This window comes from Oryzias latipes, chromosome 19, assembly GCF_002234675.1.
Source record: "Oryzias latipes chromosome 19, ASM223467v1".
NCBI lineage: Eukaryota > Metazoa > Chordata > Actinopteri > Beloniformes > Adrianichthyidae > Oryzias > Oryzias latipes.
In genome coordinates, this window is record NC_019877.2 from 12,005,605 (window position 1) to 12,020,599 (window position 14,995).

Consider the following 14,995-nt stretch of genomic DNA (forward strand, 5'->3'; position numbering starts at 1 on the left):
TTTCCTTCACTTTTTGAGATTGCGGGCAGCAAACCAATAAGGGGATTCATGCAGATGGAAGACCAGATATTCTTATCCTCCTGCTTGTATATTTAAGCTCGTTGATCCGTCATATAAAGCCTAATCCTTACTTTGGGACAAACCTATTGGTGTTCTTGGTTTACATCTTCTCACTTTAGAACTTTCTCACGCATAACCGTAACAGGTTAAATTTTGGAGGACGACTATTTGTCCACTCTGGAATTGGTTTATTAGATCAGTCCGGATTTACATAGTCTGATCAAATTCAACATATCCCCCCCAAAAATCCCCCAAAGGAGGATAAGCTTTACATCATCACATTTTTGTTTACCAGGGTTCTGTGTCTACTTTCTCCTCCAGCTAAAGACAAATCAGAGAAGATATTCGCCTTTTCTTTTGTGAAACTGATGCGGTTTGATGGGACCACTCTGAGAGATGGTGAGCACGATCTCATTGTGTACAAGGTAAGTAAATATAATGTCTGTCTACCTGTGGGGGGGTCACAAAATTCAATGGAGGGGAGGGGGGGATAGAGCTCACATTTTTCAGGAATCGTCACCATTTTTGTACTCCTAGCAGTCCTAAATGGTTTTAGAGCCCCCACAAGAAAACGCAATTATGTTTCAATGAAAATCTCTTGCATAATGATACGTTTGTGTTCTGGTTCCTATTTATGTCAATTAAGAAGTTAATGCAGGAAAAATGCACCCTATTAAATGTGTGCTCTAATTTTTGGTGTGTTTTACTGTCCTGAGTACAGATGCTCCCTAGCTATAGATTTACAGCTTTAGCTTGAATATTCTGTTTAAAAAAAAAAAAAAAAAAGAAAGAAAGGACATGGTTTTTGTGGCAAAAGCTGTTGTTGATCATCTGACAAAATGTTGCTTTGGATAAACAGGCAGAAGCCAAAAAGTTGGAGGATTCGAACCATTACCTAACCCTGCCCGCCACCAAGGTGGAGATGGAGGAGAAGGGCTACTCTACCACAGGGAAAAGCACCCAGAACCAAGGGGCCTGCATAATCACCAAAGACTCCTTACAGATCTCCACCCTGGTCTGCTCCACCAAACTTACACAAAACGGTGGGAACTCCATCTTTTTCTTTCACATTTCTATATATTTTTTTAAAAACTTTTATTTTGGTATTGCTTTAAAAGTGTATCACCGGCAACTCTCTTTATGGTTTTTCTTCCAAGCATTTTCTTCTGAGTGCTTCCAATGGTTCTGTGTAGGTCTACACTTACTAAAGGAAGCCTCATCCCTGCCCTTTTGTTGATGGATTAAGGGTTTTGGCGTATTGTTTTCCCAACAGTCTTTATACATTTTTGAAAATCGCTGCAGCCATCAATAAAACCCTTCTGGGACGGGCTGACATTTCCAGAGTGCGCTCATAAAACTGTGTGGAGCGTTTGAGGAGCCGGCTCACACTGCCATAAGTGGTCAAATGCTTCCAGACCTCATTTCACACTTACTTTGACCAAATAAAAAGCGTCTATCTAGCCCTCTGTCTTGCCGTCTTCCTTAGGTTGTGGTGTTATCATGGCGCTTCTTGATTTGTAGGGTTGGACGACCACTTTAATCACGAACAAAACAAAGGCTTTCTCATTTTTTTCTGCTTTGGGAATTGAAGTAACAACCGGATGAGTCAAGGTTAACTTTGAGTGGAACTCTAATTAGTTATGTTATGTGTCAAAAATAAAGCCCTTATGTGACTACTCATGGTTGAATAATGATGATTTAAAACCATTAACCCCTTTATGACCCACCAGTAATTGGAAAATATGCTATTACCTTTCAAATGATGAAATTTGGCTTCAGTATTTGTAGACACAGAAACTAAAAAAATAAAAAAAAAGAAGTCAATAAGTATAAATAAAAATCACATGACTTTGTGTGTGAACGGGAGCACAATTTTGTTAGTTTCTAATTTTTGACAGAAAAAGGTAAACAAGTCAGCAGATACACATTTGTGTCATCTATACTTTATCTGTAGATTTAACACATTCGATTTTATTCTTCTGACCATTCTTTAATGGGACGATCCATACCGTCACCTCTCAGAGGAGAACTCTTTTCTCTGCCAGCAGCTGAATCCAGGGGCCCCTTTGTGACCCAGAGGCCACTTTCTGCTTTCTAATGAGGACTCAAATGGGACCTATTCTTGATTGCGGATGTACTGTCTGAGGCTCCGATTACTTGCACAACCAAGGCTCATAAAGCTCCAGTAATGAAGCCACTGCAGAGTTCAGAAGGGCTTTAGTCCGATCACTCACACAGGGGAAAAGTTTGTTAAAATGCTTTTGAAGATGATGTAAGGGGAGAACTGTTCCATGTTGCTGCAATGTTTCCGCTGAGACTTGTTAACTTTGGTCTGTGGTATGACCTGTCATTTAAATACAGTTGAATGCCTGCCCCCCTCTTCCTTCATTCCTCGTTTCAGCGGATGATGGTGTCAGTGAGCGAGCCGTTGCAGTTGCAGCAGGAGAGCCCTCTGATTACATTTGGCAGACATGTGAAATTTGTATGTGGAACTGCTGTGTCAGCTCTAATATGTGCTGCTCTGTGTCCACCAAGGTTTCAGCACCGGTCATGAATCCGTTCTGTTCTCTCCTTTCACCTGCGTATGAGCTTTAGGCAGCTCTTTTCACATTTGGAAGCAGTTATTACTTTATCAGTCTGTTAATGTTTATACATTCTTCATCATTGGGATTCAAAAATATTCCCATGCTCCTGACTTGGAGGTGGGGTGCGATCATCCAGACGTGCTCTATGGGGTTCAGGTCAGGGGTCATATGAAGCACTCCCACTTCCTGAAGTGACAATTCTGGCATGATGTGGTGGAGCATTATCATCCATGAACAGAAAGTTGGGGGTGTGCTGATGGAATTGGAGGATGGTGGTGGGTTCTATGTCTCACCTTCTCCACCAATGCTAGCGACTGTCACTTCTTTGCAAGGTGACCTGACACCCATTGCTGCATTGTCCAGGTCACATGATCTTGTCCCCACTGTAAATGTTCACAGCGGTGTGTTGGTGTCAGTGGAGTCACCTGCAACACTTTTCTGTTAGTAGTGTGTATGTGCTGTACTTTTGATCCATCTGTTAAGGTATAACAAATTAGGGTCAAATAGAGCAAAAATAAAAAAATATAGTATTTGCTTCTTTTTTTTAAATTTGTTGGATAAACAAATTACTCAGAGAAGCACCCCAAAGGACCCAAAAGGACTTTTAGCTCCATTGTGTGACCAAAAATAAGCTTCACTCTTAAAGCAGAACTCATTGATGTAATTTCCAGCTTTTTACTAGTTTCTAAAGGTAAAATTTAAAAAATAAAGTAATTCTTCTGTTTGTGTAGTTTACAAAACTCCCATGTGTCTGATTAATAAAGACATCATTGTGTCTATCATGGGGGGCTTTGAAAGCAATCCTGGAACAAACCAGAAACATTTGAGGTACCTGTTTTTTATTCTTTAAAGTCTGTTTGCATCTTAATGCTTTTATTTTGAAGCCAAAAACATTAAAAGCACCACATCCCTGCATTTATTCCGAGATCTGTTTAAAAAGCCACATTTTTAAAAGCATTATAATATTAATGTGATCAAACACAATTCAAAAGAGGTTTTTCATGAGATTTTGAATTCATAATTAAAAGATGAAAAATCAGAATCACCTGTGATGACAGCTTTCAGGGAAAATAAGCACATATAAAAGTAATTGATAATTGAAAACATGCAGTTTTAAAACCTATATCTGTAAACTTTTTCTCTTTTGCTTTTCACTCAAATAATAATTTTTGGCTTTGTTTAAACTTTTACATCTTATGTTATGTATGAATGAATGATCATGAATGATCGCAGTTGTTTAACTGCATCTTCTTAAGAAATTTATCCTAAGATTCATTTAGTCCAAGTGGGAAGAAAGATGACTCAGGATATGTTCTGCTACCGACTGTTGCCTTCTATGTGTGACACCTCAAAGCTGATCACAGCCGCTGCGACGAAGCTCTGATATTAATTAAGCTGGATTTATGCAGACGTTTTATGCGGTGCTTAAAGCTTAGCGATGTCACTTCTGACTCTTCCCTGGGTATCTACAGCGTGCCTAACTAAACAGAGGTTAGAGGAGAAACTCAGATGTGGTGACAGTTAGAGCTGAGAACCTGGGAACCCCGAGAAAGTTCTTTACATCCCATAGCTATCTAGCTTTTAAAAAAAAAAAGACATTCAAAGTAGCTGATTTTACCTTTAGTAGTTCAACTTTCCAGCCACATACTACATTGTTGCTGTGAAAAAGAGAAAAATAAGTTGGACGGTAATGTGAATTGAAGGTTCAGATGATTGTGAAGTAGTAAAATGATTGACTCCACTTTTCCACTTCCTGTTTTGGAAAGGCTTTTAAATGTACAGAGAGTCTTATTTTCTGTTTGTTGAAGAAAGGCACTGTGTTCCTCTGGAGCGAATGGATTTCCTGCAGTCGTACCCCTCAGTCCTGTGCGTTGCAGACAGTTGCTTCTCTTAACAGCCCCGACCCGGTGGGACCGAGCTGCCAATGATTCATCCTCGCTCTGATCTGTTTGTGTCTCTGAGGTGCTAACCCATCGCTTTTCAAATCCATATTTTCTTGGGTAGAATGATGTCTGCTAGTGTGGACAGGTTTCTTTGATTGCGCGTCGATGGGTTGTCAGGTTTGCAGGTAATTGACATCCATCATCGTGTCACTATGCTTGACGGACTCTGGCAATAGCCAGTAGACACAGGCAACGAAACCTGGGAGCTGCTGTGGAAGAAGCAAAGGGGGGCTGCTTTCTGCTCCTGCTGGTTGAGTGCGAGATGTGTACACGATCATAATGGCACGCTTTATTGGCTTTTGAGCGTTTTGGCTTTAAACTGTCAATCATATCACAGCCACAGCACAGAAGTTTTCTTTTCTTTTAAACTCTTGTCACAAAGGCCTTAATCATAACTGCTGTTACAGGTATATACGGGCTGTCTGTGGGGGAAAAAAATGGACAAACTCGTGCCAGAGACACAGGTGGTTTCTACGGGCGCCTGCGTATCACATGCATGCAGAACTTGTGAATAAGGAGTAATGAGCGAGAGCTGATTTCCATCTACTGTCCCCAAGAATGCAAGAATCAATAATAGGCATTAAATATTACAATGTGATTGCATAACAGTTACTATTATTTCATAACAAAAGACAAGAGAGATTGAGGAAAAACACCTTAAAACATATTTTACAAAACTGGCCTGTTTTGTTAAACAAGTTTGTTTCATTTCTATGCCAATGTTTAAAACTTTTTGTATAATTTTAAGTGCGTTGGGAGTACATGGGCCCGGACAACCCAAACCTACACGACCCGAACGGCTGCATGAGACCGAGGCTTTAAACCTTTTCATTAAATTTAATATGAAGTTATCTATGAAAGCATTTCCTAGATCAAGTCATTTAAAAATATTTGGAAAGAGGAACGTCCTTGCCTTTTTTTTCAGTATAAAGACAGCTCATTTTAAAATTACTCAAAATAAAATCTCAAAAATGTGTTTCTTATATCTTCTTTTCTGTCTTGGGTGGATTTTTTTTCACTAGAGTTCTTTGAATTAGCATCTTTTCTTGTTCCTAATTTAATTACTCTTCTAAAATTTCTAAAAGTGACCATGACCAACTCGAAGCAACATTTTGTCTGTTTTTTTCACTAGTTGACCTGCTTGGCCTGTTGAAGTGGCGCTCCAACACCAGCCTTCTGGAGAAGAACCTCCGTCAGCTGATGAAGGTCGAAGGGGGAGAAGTTGTGAAGGTGAGCTCCAGGGTCTGGAGAAAAACTAAAGAAAACAAACAGATAAATAAAGTGCAACAATCACAGAATATATAGGACTAGTGTTTGTTTTTAAAAAGTCAAAAAGGTCACGCATGTAGAGAAATATACCATAAGTTCAAAATTCTCCTCCTGTCTTTTTGTCTTTTTTTTTTGGGTTTTACAGATTTAAAAAAAAAAAGACAGCTAAACACACACAAGCACACCTGTGATAATTTGGATGGACATACCTACCGTAATTTCCGGACTATAAGCTGCTACTTTTTTCCTGCGCTTACAGCCGTGCGGCTTATTCAGTGACGCGGCTAATTTATGGATTTTATTGGCGGCCGCCGTGTACGTATTTTCGGACACAGTGAATGGTTTGAATTCTCTAACACCAAACACAAGTCATTTCTTTTTCAATTTTCATTGCTCTGCACAGACACGATTTGCTCCGTTCACCGGCACAATGGGGACGAAGCGCTCCTCCTTGGAGCCGCCCTGGCCAGAGCTGTCGGAGTAGATAGGAAGGGGAGACAAGGAGCGCGCGGGAGCGCGGAGGCGTCGAGCCATTCTGCAGGCTGCAGCCAGGGCTTACTCGAGGCGTCCGCGGAACAACAGTGTTTGTTGTGGAAGGAAACTTCTGACCCACGCGCCGCTCAAATACATGAGCCTGAGGCAAAGCTCACTCCACCCACTGTGTGCTAAGAAATCACACTTGCTCAGGACGTGATCCGTCAGGATGACAATGTTACCTAATTCATGCGGCTTGTACTCCGACGCGGCTTGTGTATGTATAAAATTAGTTAAACACGTGAAAATGGGTGGGTGCGGCTTGTAATCGGGTGCGCTTTGTAGTCCGGAATTTACGGTAAATCAATAAAGCAAATTCACAATTTCGGATTAACTTGAATTATAAAAGAATTTCACATATTTAAAGACCCACTCCAATGAAAATGGTGTCTTTTGTTGTTAACATTCTCTTGTGGCACATATACTAAGAAAACTGAGCTCAAAATTGCATTTTTGTGTATTTCTTTATTTAAATCATTGTGAATCAGGAGCAGAGGGAAAAATGCCTTATTTGTGACATGGGCCATGAACTCCCCTCTCTGCTCTATTCTTGTAGACGACCAGATCCATGTAGGTTTTTGTTTTCCTCGTCTGAGCTGGCATCGGGCTCTAAATTTTACGGCTGGAGAGCGCCAATCTTGCTCACCACTTTTGTTGCACTGGTAATGTGGGCTTTGTAATGTGTGAGAGGGGCTGTAAGCTAGCGGGAGAGGGTGTAAAACAAAGGGATGATGGGAAATGAGCGCAGGCTCACTCCATGCTTTTCTGATGAACTCCTGCTGCTCTATAGAAACTATGTCCTACAAAAAAAAACAGGTTTTAAATTTGGCCCCAAACTGTATAATCATGCTTAAAAGACCACTGGGAACACTTTTAAAATAGTTTAAAAGATTGCTGGAGTGGGTCTTTAAATGCAGATGTAACACTTTTTTTTGTCACATTATTGTTGCACAGTATATAAATTTTGTAGTTTTCTTTACTTAATCAATTAATCACACTTCTTGTCTATTGAAGAATTGAAGAAACATTGCTTGCCATTTGGAAAAAAAAGACATGTAATTTCAGTGAAAAAAAGTTTATCTTCTTTTTTTCTATCCACTTCTACAGTTTTTGCAAGACACGCTGGACGCTCTCTTCAACATCATGATGGAAAACTCAGACAGTGAAGCTTTTGACACCCTGGTGTTTGATGCCTTGGTAAGAAACATTTGCAGAAATGATACAAAACAAAAGTTAAGAGGTGTCCTCAAATTCTTAATGTGCTTTTAAAAGTAGTTTATTAACTGTTGGCTGCCATCAGCCATGGCCCTGAATTGGAAGAGAAAACAAATGTACTTTTGCCTTCAAATATGAAAATCATTAAAACACAAAATCTCCAACAATGTATCAAGGTCTATGCTTATGTGCTGTATATCTTAACGCTAAACACTACTAATAAGTGTTTGCAAAACACATTTTGGCAGACTGTCAGCTGTACCGTAATTATTGGAGCATGTTGTGAGACTTTTTTTTGGAAAATGATGTCAAATAATGCGATCACAATAACACATACATGGGTAAAGATTCACAGGAATTTGACTCCCATTTCAAAATTGGGTCATTCTAAACTTAATTTATGGAAAAGTGTCACTCTAAGTCCTGTCTGGAATCAGCTGACTCACATCAGAAGGTGCATGTGAGAATAGCTGTTTTTTTTCCTCTTGAAAAAACCAAAAAGGTAGGAAGTGTCTTTTTGGGTGCTTGAGATTACCTGCAGGCCACAAAATTGAGAGAAAATAGCTTTCTGCTTAAATGCCGACTTGTGTAATTTCCCAGTCTCTTTTTGCATACTGAGTTAGAAGAGTACTGTTGGGCTGTCTCCATTATGGAGCTCGTGGCTTAAATTGTGTTTTTTTTCTGACAGGTGTTCATAATTGGACTTATAGCTGACAGAAAGTTCCAGCACTTCAACCCCGTTCTTGAGACCTACATTCGAAAGCACTTCAGTGCAACGCTGGCATACACGTGAGTTCATTTCTCTTTTTTTTCAGAGTGAAATCATAGATCGAGCTCATTGTGCCGTTTGACCTCTATGAAATTTCGGTTTGCAGGAAACTGACCAAAGTTTTGAAGAACTATGTGGAAAATGCAGAGAAATTGACCGAACAGCTGCTGGGAGCCATGAAAGCTCTGGAATACATCTTCAAGTTCATCGTGCGCTCCAGAGTCCTCTTTAACCAGTAAGTAAAACCTTGAATCATTGTGTTTTTTTTTTTTTTGCAATAGCCACAGTCCAGGTTTAATTAATCCTGAAATGTTTCATGATCCTTTTGACCCATATTCCCACACACAACGCCAAATAATTATTCTTTGCAAATATTTTTGTGTTTTTTATAATTGGCCGTGGAGATTGTGAGTCTCTAATAACGGTGGGAAGCCAACGGAGGAAGCTGCGGGTTGACTCGCTGGCTGATGTGAGATCCTGCACTAATTAAGTGTGAAGAGTTTGATTGGATTTCTGCTCAGTGTCTCGAAGACCTTCTGTCCTTTAGCCTCACTTCCACCACTGTGGCAACATCAATCTAATCCAGACGTGTTCAGAGATTAAGAGAAGTTCTATAGAATGTTAAAGTTCAGCCTGGCCTGCAGTTGTATTTATAAAAAGGAATTTCTGAGATTCTTTATTTGGAGATGCAGTCCATGTAATAAATACATCCAGCTGGGATCATTTGACACCCTAAAATTTAAGGAGGAATCCTAAACAGCTCCCCTTTTTTTTTGACCTGACTGGTTGGATTTCAACTGTTTTTCTCGAGAAATACTTTTTATTATATAATAGCAAATGGCAGTTCATTTTTCATCTTCAACCTTCTTTTGAACTATTCTTCAAAGCTTTCCCAGTGGTTTCATTTGTATTATGATTATGCTGTTATCAAAAAAACCTGATTTGTTTTTTTTAAACATTGTTTCAACAGAGAGGCTGTGAATCCTTTTGAAATTTGCCTCTGAGTTATGGGTGGTACAGTTAAGTAAGCCTGCCCCCACTTCTTGTCATCCACTTGTTTACACCCTGGCTGTGCCTGAATTCCCACCCTAATTCCTAACTACTAAAAAAACATATAGTGCGGGACTATCTAGCGCCTTGGATTTTAAAAGAAATTCGGACAGCATGCTCAATACTTTTTTTTTTGAAAGGCGAATATAACGTCACCAATTAAATACAAGCATGCTACAATGGGTATTTATAAAACAATTCTGTGTTCTGAGGATGAAAATATTGATGGAAAAAATTGTTGGAAGCATTAAACTGTGGTCTATATTCACCAATCGAGACACACTGTTTTTTTTTTTTTTTTTGCAAAGATTTCTGGGAAATTTCTATAGCCTACAGCCCCTAACAACCCCAACCTAACTTTAGCAGTGCAACAAAAAGGCTGTATAGTTTTGAGCCAGATGCAAGCTCAGACAAGGAAAAACCGAAACTACCATGGATTTATTTGTATACAAATGGATGAATCAGAATGGAGCGTAGCAGGGAGCTACAAGCTTTTTCAAAATGTGCGTTTTTTTATCTGCTCCTGATTCACAACGATTTGAATAAAGAAATGCTCAGACAAACCAATTTTTAAGCGTGATTTTCCATATATATATGTCCATCATCAGAAAAAAACCCACAAGAGTATGTTAAAAACATCAACTCGCAATTTTCATTGGGATGGGTCTTTAAGAACCCATTTGGATTCTGCAGGATGTGAGTGGCACCTACTGTAAATATCGCACCAGCAGATAGGACATTAGTAGTCCCACATCACAGATGGATAAGAAAACAAAGTAAAGCTGGTGAACCCTGACGTGACATTTGGCTTTCCTTTGATCTATTGCCCTTGTATTACATTATCACGGATCATTAATTTTTCACAGTTTGTTTTCACGTGAAAACAGGCAGGTGCTTCAGGGTCCTGTCACGTTGTTTTAAATGCTAATCCGGCTGGCAGCAAGAGTGAAGTCTGCAGCTCCGATCCAAGAATATTTGTGCTGATTACACACAAGGGGGGTGAGGAGTTTCAGCTGACTGTGTGCAGTGATTTCACAGAGAAGCATCAAACCTGTGTGCTTTCCTCTGTGGGTTGGGCTATTTGCATAAGGTTGAGATGAACAACAGCCTCGCCATTCTCTGCCAGAGTAACTGTGCTTCATTTCCTCCCAGGCTCTATGAGAACAAAGGGGAGGCCGGCTTCATGGAGTCCTTGAGAAACCTTTTCACGTCCTTTAATGACATGATGAACAGTAATTCAGAGAACACTGGCATGGTGAAGGTAGGCTGGTTATTACTCAGGTCCAACGGTGTGCGGTCTCTCAAGCTGGCTGCCAAGAAATGTCTAATGCTGCATGAATACTAAATGATTGTGAAGAGTAAATAAATCAGGTGTGATTATCTTTGAATGGCAGATTCTTTTCAGAGGTGATGCATGAATCTTGTTAGATGTGATCCATTGCAGTAGCTTTGGTAGGACTACTCCTTATTAAAGTTCTTTCTGTCATTATTCCCTTCTTTCTTCTGTCTTTTTCCCTCTTGTTCTCTTTGACGTTGAGGTTTTGGGTGGAGAACCATAATGTCCACTGACTATAGAAAGTAGGAAGTTTTCCATTCCACTTCAGCCAATCCAAACAACTTTCTAGTTTCTGACACGAGCTGCAAAGACTCTGAGTGGCTTTTTCTCAGGATTTCAGTAACTGGACAAATCAAAGCCATTCATGTGAAACATTGAGGAGAGACCATTTGCTAATGCAGTGTTCCTCACTATATTGTGGTTCACCTTTTGCAGTCTTGCTGTTTTGCATATATTTTTGATATTTCATATGATTCAAATATTTATATTTTCAATATATCTTCCCCGCTGTGCCTATTGCACAAAATACGTTCAGCTTTCCAGATTTACCTAAATCGTCGATTGCGGGCAGATCTTGGTTTTTATTCTAAAATACTGAACTTATTTTTCTACAAATGTTTAAACTATGGGACATTAAACAAAGGAAAACAAGGGAAAATGTTTGTCTGTCTGAGTAAAGTGTGTAGTTAGGGGTTCTACTTTGCAGATTTCACCTATTGTGGGTTATTTAAATAAAATACATAAAATATATAAATACTTGGAAGTGTATTCGTGGCCATTTTAAGCTTCTTTATCGCAGGATTTACATTCTAAAAATAACTGTCGATATGTGAAATCTGCAAACTGGTTGTCTTTCATTTTGATGACAAATATAGATGTTTTAGGCCTGTCAGACCCAGTTTTTTGGTTAAACTCTCAAAAGCTCAAACCTTTTGTTGAAAATCAATTCCAGTATTATTGAATGAAAAACAAAGATCTGCTTGTGATCAAAGATTTATTTCAATACCAAACGCATTCTGTACAGGAGACGGGGCATTGGGGAGGTGGACAATGGTCTAGAGCCAATCAGGATACAAAGCACAAAAAAATCAATGACACGATCATGACAGGTGAACCCTGTTTTAGCGAGGGAACACTATATTGATCTTTTAAAGTCATTTTTTGGTAACTGATTCATTTGATTAAGAAAACAGTTTTTCTATTTGTTGATATTTCCTCGTTTGAAGTTTGAGTGTAAGCTCTTGTTTGTCATCTTAGGTCAATTACAGTTTTTTTTACATCAAGTCTGTTAAGTCAAGTTTTACATCATGTAAAAAAAAGGAGACAGATATGATGGTTAAATCATTTTTTGAAATTAGAATTCTGTATTTTAGTCAATCTCAAGGCTGACATATTTCTTGCATCTTCATCTTTAGTATCTCTATCATGTGTTGATTTCTGTTGTTGGTCTTTTTCTCTCCATGTTCTTTTGTGTTTTTCTTCTTTGCGTTTCTCTCTGATCCTGCCTCTCCTGATGTCTGGTTCTCGTCTGGCCTTCTGCTCTTTAGCTGCTTCTGAAGGTATTTTTTTTCTACTTACCCTCTTCCTTTTTCTTGCTCCTCTTTCCTGTTTTGTACATTTTCCTTTCTTAAGATTGAAACTCCAACGATGGGTCGTACATAATCAAACCAGGACACGTTTCCTTTAATTTTTTATTGTGCCACACAAAGTAACTTTACCTATACTGATGCTTTTAGAGATAACATAATCCCAAGGTGCATGCAACTAGGAAGGCCTACAAGTGCACAGTCAACCATATGAGAAGCTCACTAGTTAATTAGAAGTCAGTTGCTGTGTAATTGGGTAAGATATTAGCGTTACTGTCAGTAAATTAAAAACTGATCTTGAGGAACGGCCTTGAAGCCGAGGAATCCCGGATTCCTCCGAAATCCACCGCTGAAGAAAGTGGAACCTATTTAGAAATGTCTTCATAAGTCCATGAAGGAAACCCTGAGCTGTGATGAACCTGATCTGGAAAAACCTGCAAAAGAATCCCTGAATTCACAAACATACAAGTCATAATTAAAGCAATGGAGGAACTACTTTTGACAAAAGGCTGATCTGTGTTTAATGTAGAGAACAAAGCAAAAACAGTTTTTTTCATATTTTATTTTATTAAAAGAAAATGTTTTGGTCTGCGACCGAAACATTTGAGCTTTGCGCTGTTTTCTGCCTTTTTGCCTGCAGAAAAAAAGAGATGTTCGGCATATCAAAGCACTAAAAATATCTAATGAGATCAGAGTGGATTAAAGTATTCGAGTGTCACGAGTCCTGAGTTTAAAAAAATAACGGTAGCAGAGCATTTTTCCTTTGAAGTTAGTACCTATTGATGTTTGCAAGGATTTCACATCTTGACATGTTGTGAAGTTGGACTGTTCTGTATTACCATTTACTATTAAACTCATCAATTCTGAGACTTAACTCCTCAATGGGAGAATAAGAAAGCTTGATTTATTTTGGGTATGTTTGGTCAAATCAGTCATGCAGGGGCTGTATATCAATAAGTTGAGCTGCCATGCAGGTGGTTGGGGGTATAAATCCCAGACTGGACACTCATTGTGTCATTAGGCAAGAAACTTCTGCTAAACATCTGCTAAATTGACTGAATATACATTCTTTTAAGCATAGCTACACACACAAAGTAGTCATATAAGTTAAGCCTCTTGAGTATTTCAACAGGATTTGTTTATTAAATCTAAAACAAAGTGGTGTGTGAGCTTTTTCTGCAATGTTATGTGATAAAAATAAACTGTTGAAGCAAAAAAGAGCCTTTCTACCAACACTAGTGCCTAGTCGGAGTTCAAGTTCACACCAGCGGCACACATGTCCTGATTTGTTTTGGGATTCGAGCTTTTGCCATCTGACCTTGTGAGGGGAGGTCACAACTGAGATTTATGAGAAAGTGCTGCCACTACCTTAAGTGTCACTGAAAACCAAGGAAAATGACTTGAAAACATTGGCAATAATATTGCTTTTTTTCCCTTTTTGGTGAAGGGTGCCGCCCTAAAATACATTCCCACAATTGTCAACGACGTCAAGCTGGTCTTCGATCCCAAAGATCTCAGGTAATTTCAAAACGTTTTCTTTTTTTTATTAGATTTACTGAAGTTTTAAACTTGACAGAATGTAGTTCTCTGTAGTGTGAAATTGACTATTTCAAACAAGTCAAACAGTTTTATTAATTAATTCAAAATTATGTAAAAAAAAAGAAGTTCAGGTAGATCCTGAAACTATCAGAACAAACTGAATATAGACTGTTTATTTTACTGCTTCTACCCTGGACTTCTTTTATTCATGGCAGCATTAAAGAGGTCATGGCTTCTGCTTAAACATACGCAGGTTGCCTTGGAAACTCAGCTCCACTCAGATGTTCATTACAGTTGAAATTGCCCACTGCAAATGTCAGTAATTGAGTTTTGCTGGTTTTAGTACAGGATTCTGCATGATCTGTCAAGTGCTTGTGCAGCAATCTGCTAATTTATGACAATGTCAAAAAAGATGGAGGAGACCGTCTGTTCATCTGAAGTAATTGGTTTATCAGTCTGCTCAAAGGTAGACAAGCTGTCGCATGACAAGGCCACACACACACCAACACACACACACACACACGCACACCCACACACACACACACACACACACACACACACACAGAGTTCTCTATTATTCTCATTTCAATATTAGCTGTTTCACGTATTCGCAGATTTTTCTCTTTAGTCACGTGAATCCTCCGTTTCATCACGAAAACGAAGACAACCCCAAACACTTGTATGAGACTTTTGCGCCCGAAAAAGGTGCTGCAGAACTCTCTGAGGGCGGGAGTGGAGATGAGAAGGATCGGCGGCTGCTGAAGAATATTTCACCGCGAGCAACAGCTGGTTCCACCGGTTCCTGTAATCGCCATGACTGAAGTTTGTGCCCCTGCATGGAAAATGGCATCAGCTGAGTCAGAAGCAGCCGGATAATTCGCTGAGGAGGATAATCATGGAGAATAATTATCATCTGGATGAATAAATGATGAATGAAACTGGCCTTTTGTGGAAGAAGTGACGCTAAAAACACGCTGCCGCCGGACTGGCACGCCGTGCCCGACGCAGCAGGACCTCTCACACTTAACTGATGACGGAGGAAGCCTGGGCTCCTGGTTTTAAGGCACAGAGAAGCAGAGCGACACTCCTAATGTGCGTTATAAAGGAAG

General features: G+C 39.3%; 1 protein-coding gene across 4 annotated transcripts in view; it reads left to right on the forward strand.

Annotated features, from left to right (window-relative positions):
• Positions 1-14,995, forward strand: part of dock1 (dedicator of cytokinesis 1) — a 176,926-nt gene that overhangs the window by 43,631 nt on the left and 118,300 nt on the right. For 2 of the 4 annotated variants that reach the window (XM_023949686.1, XM_023949688.1), the window contains exons 17-25: positions 382-485; positions 920-1,103; positions 5,721-5,818; positions 7,499-7,588; positions 8,295-8,395; positions 8,482-8,610; positions 10,578-10,686; positions 12,309-12,320; positions 13,795-13,865. In XM_023949686.1, the coding sequence (XP_023805454.1) occupies positions 382-485; positions 920-1,103; positions 5,721-5,818; positions 7,499-7,588; positions 8,295-8,395; positions 8,482-8,610; positions 10,578-10,686; positions 12,309-12,320; positions 13,795-13,865 (898 nt within the window). The remainder of the gene's footprint in view (positions 1-381; positions 486-919; positions 1,104-5,720; positions 5,819-7,498; positions 7,589-8,294; positions 8,396-8,481; positions 8,611-10,577; positions 10,687-12,308; positions 12,321-13,794; positions 13,866-14,995) is intronic. The other 2 variants (XM_023949687.1, XM_023949689.1) reach the window with 1 other exon arrangement.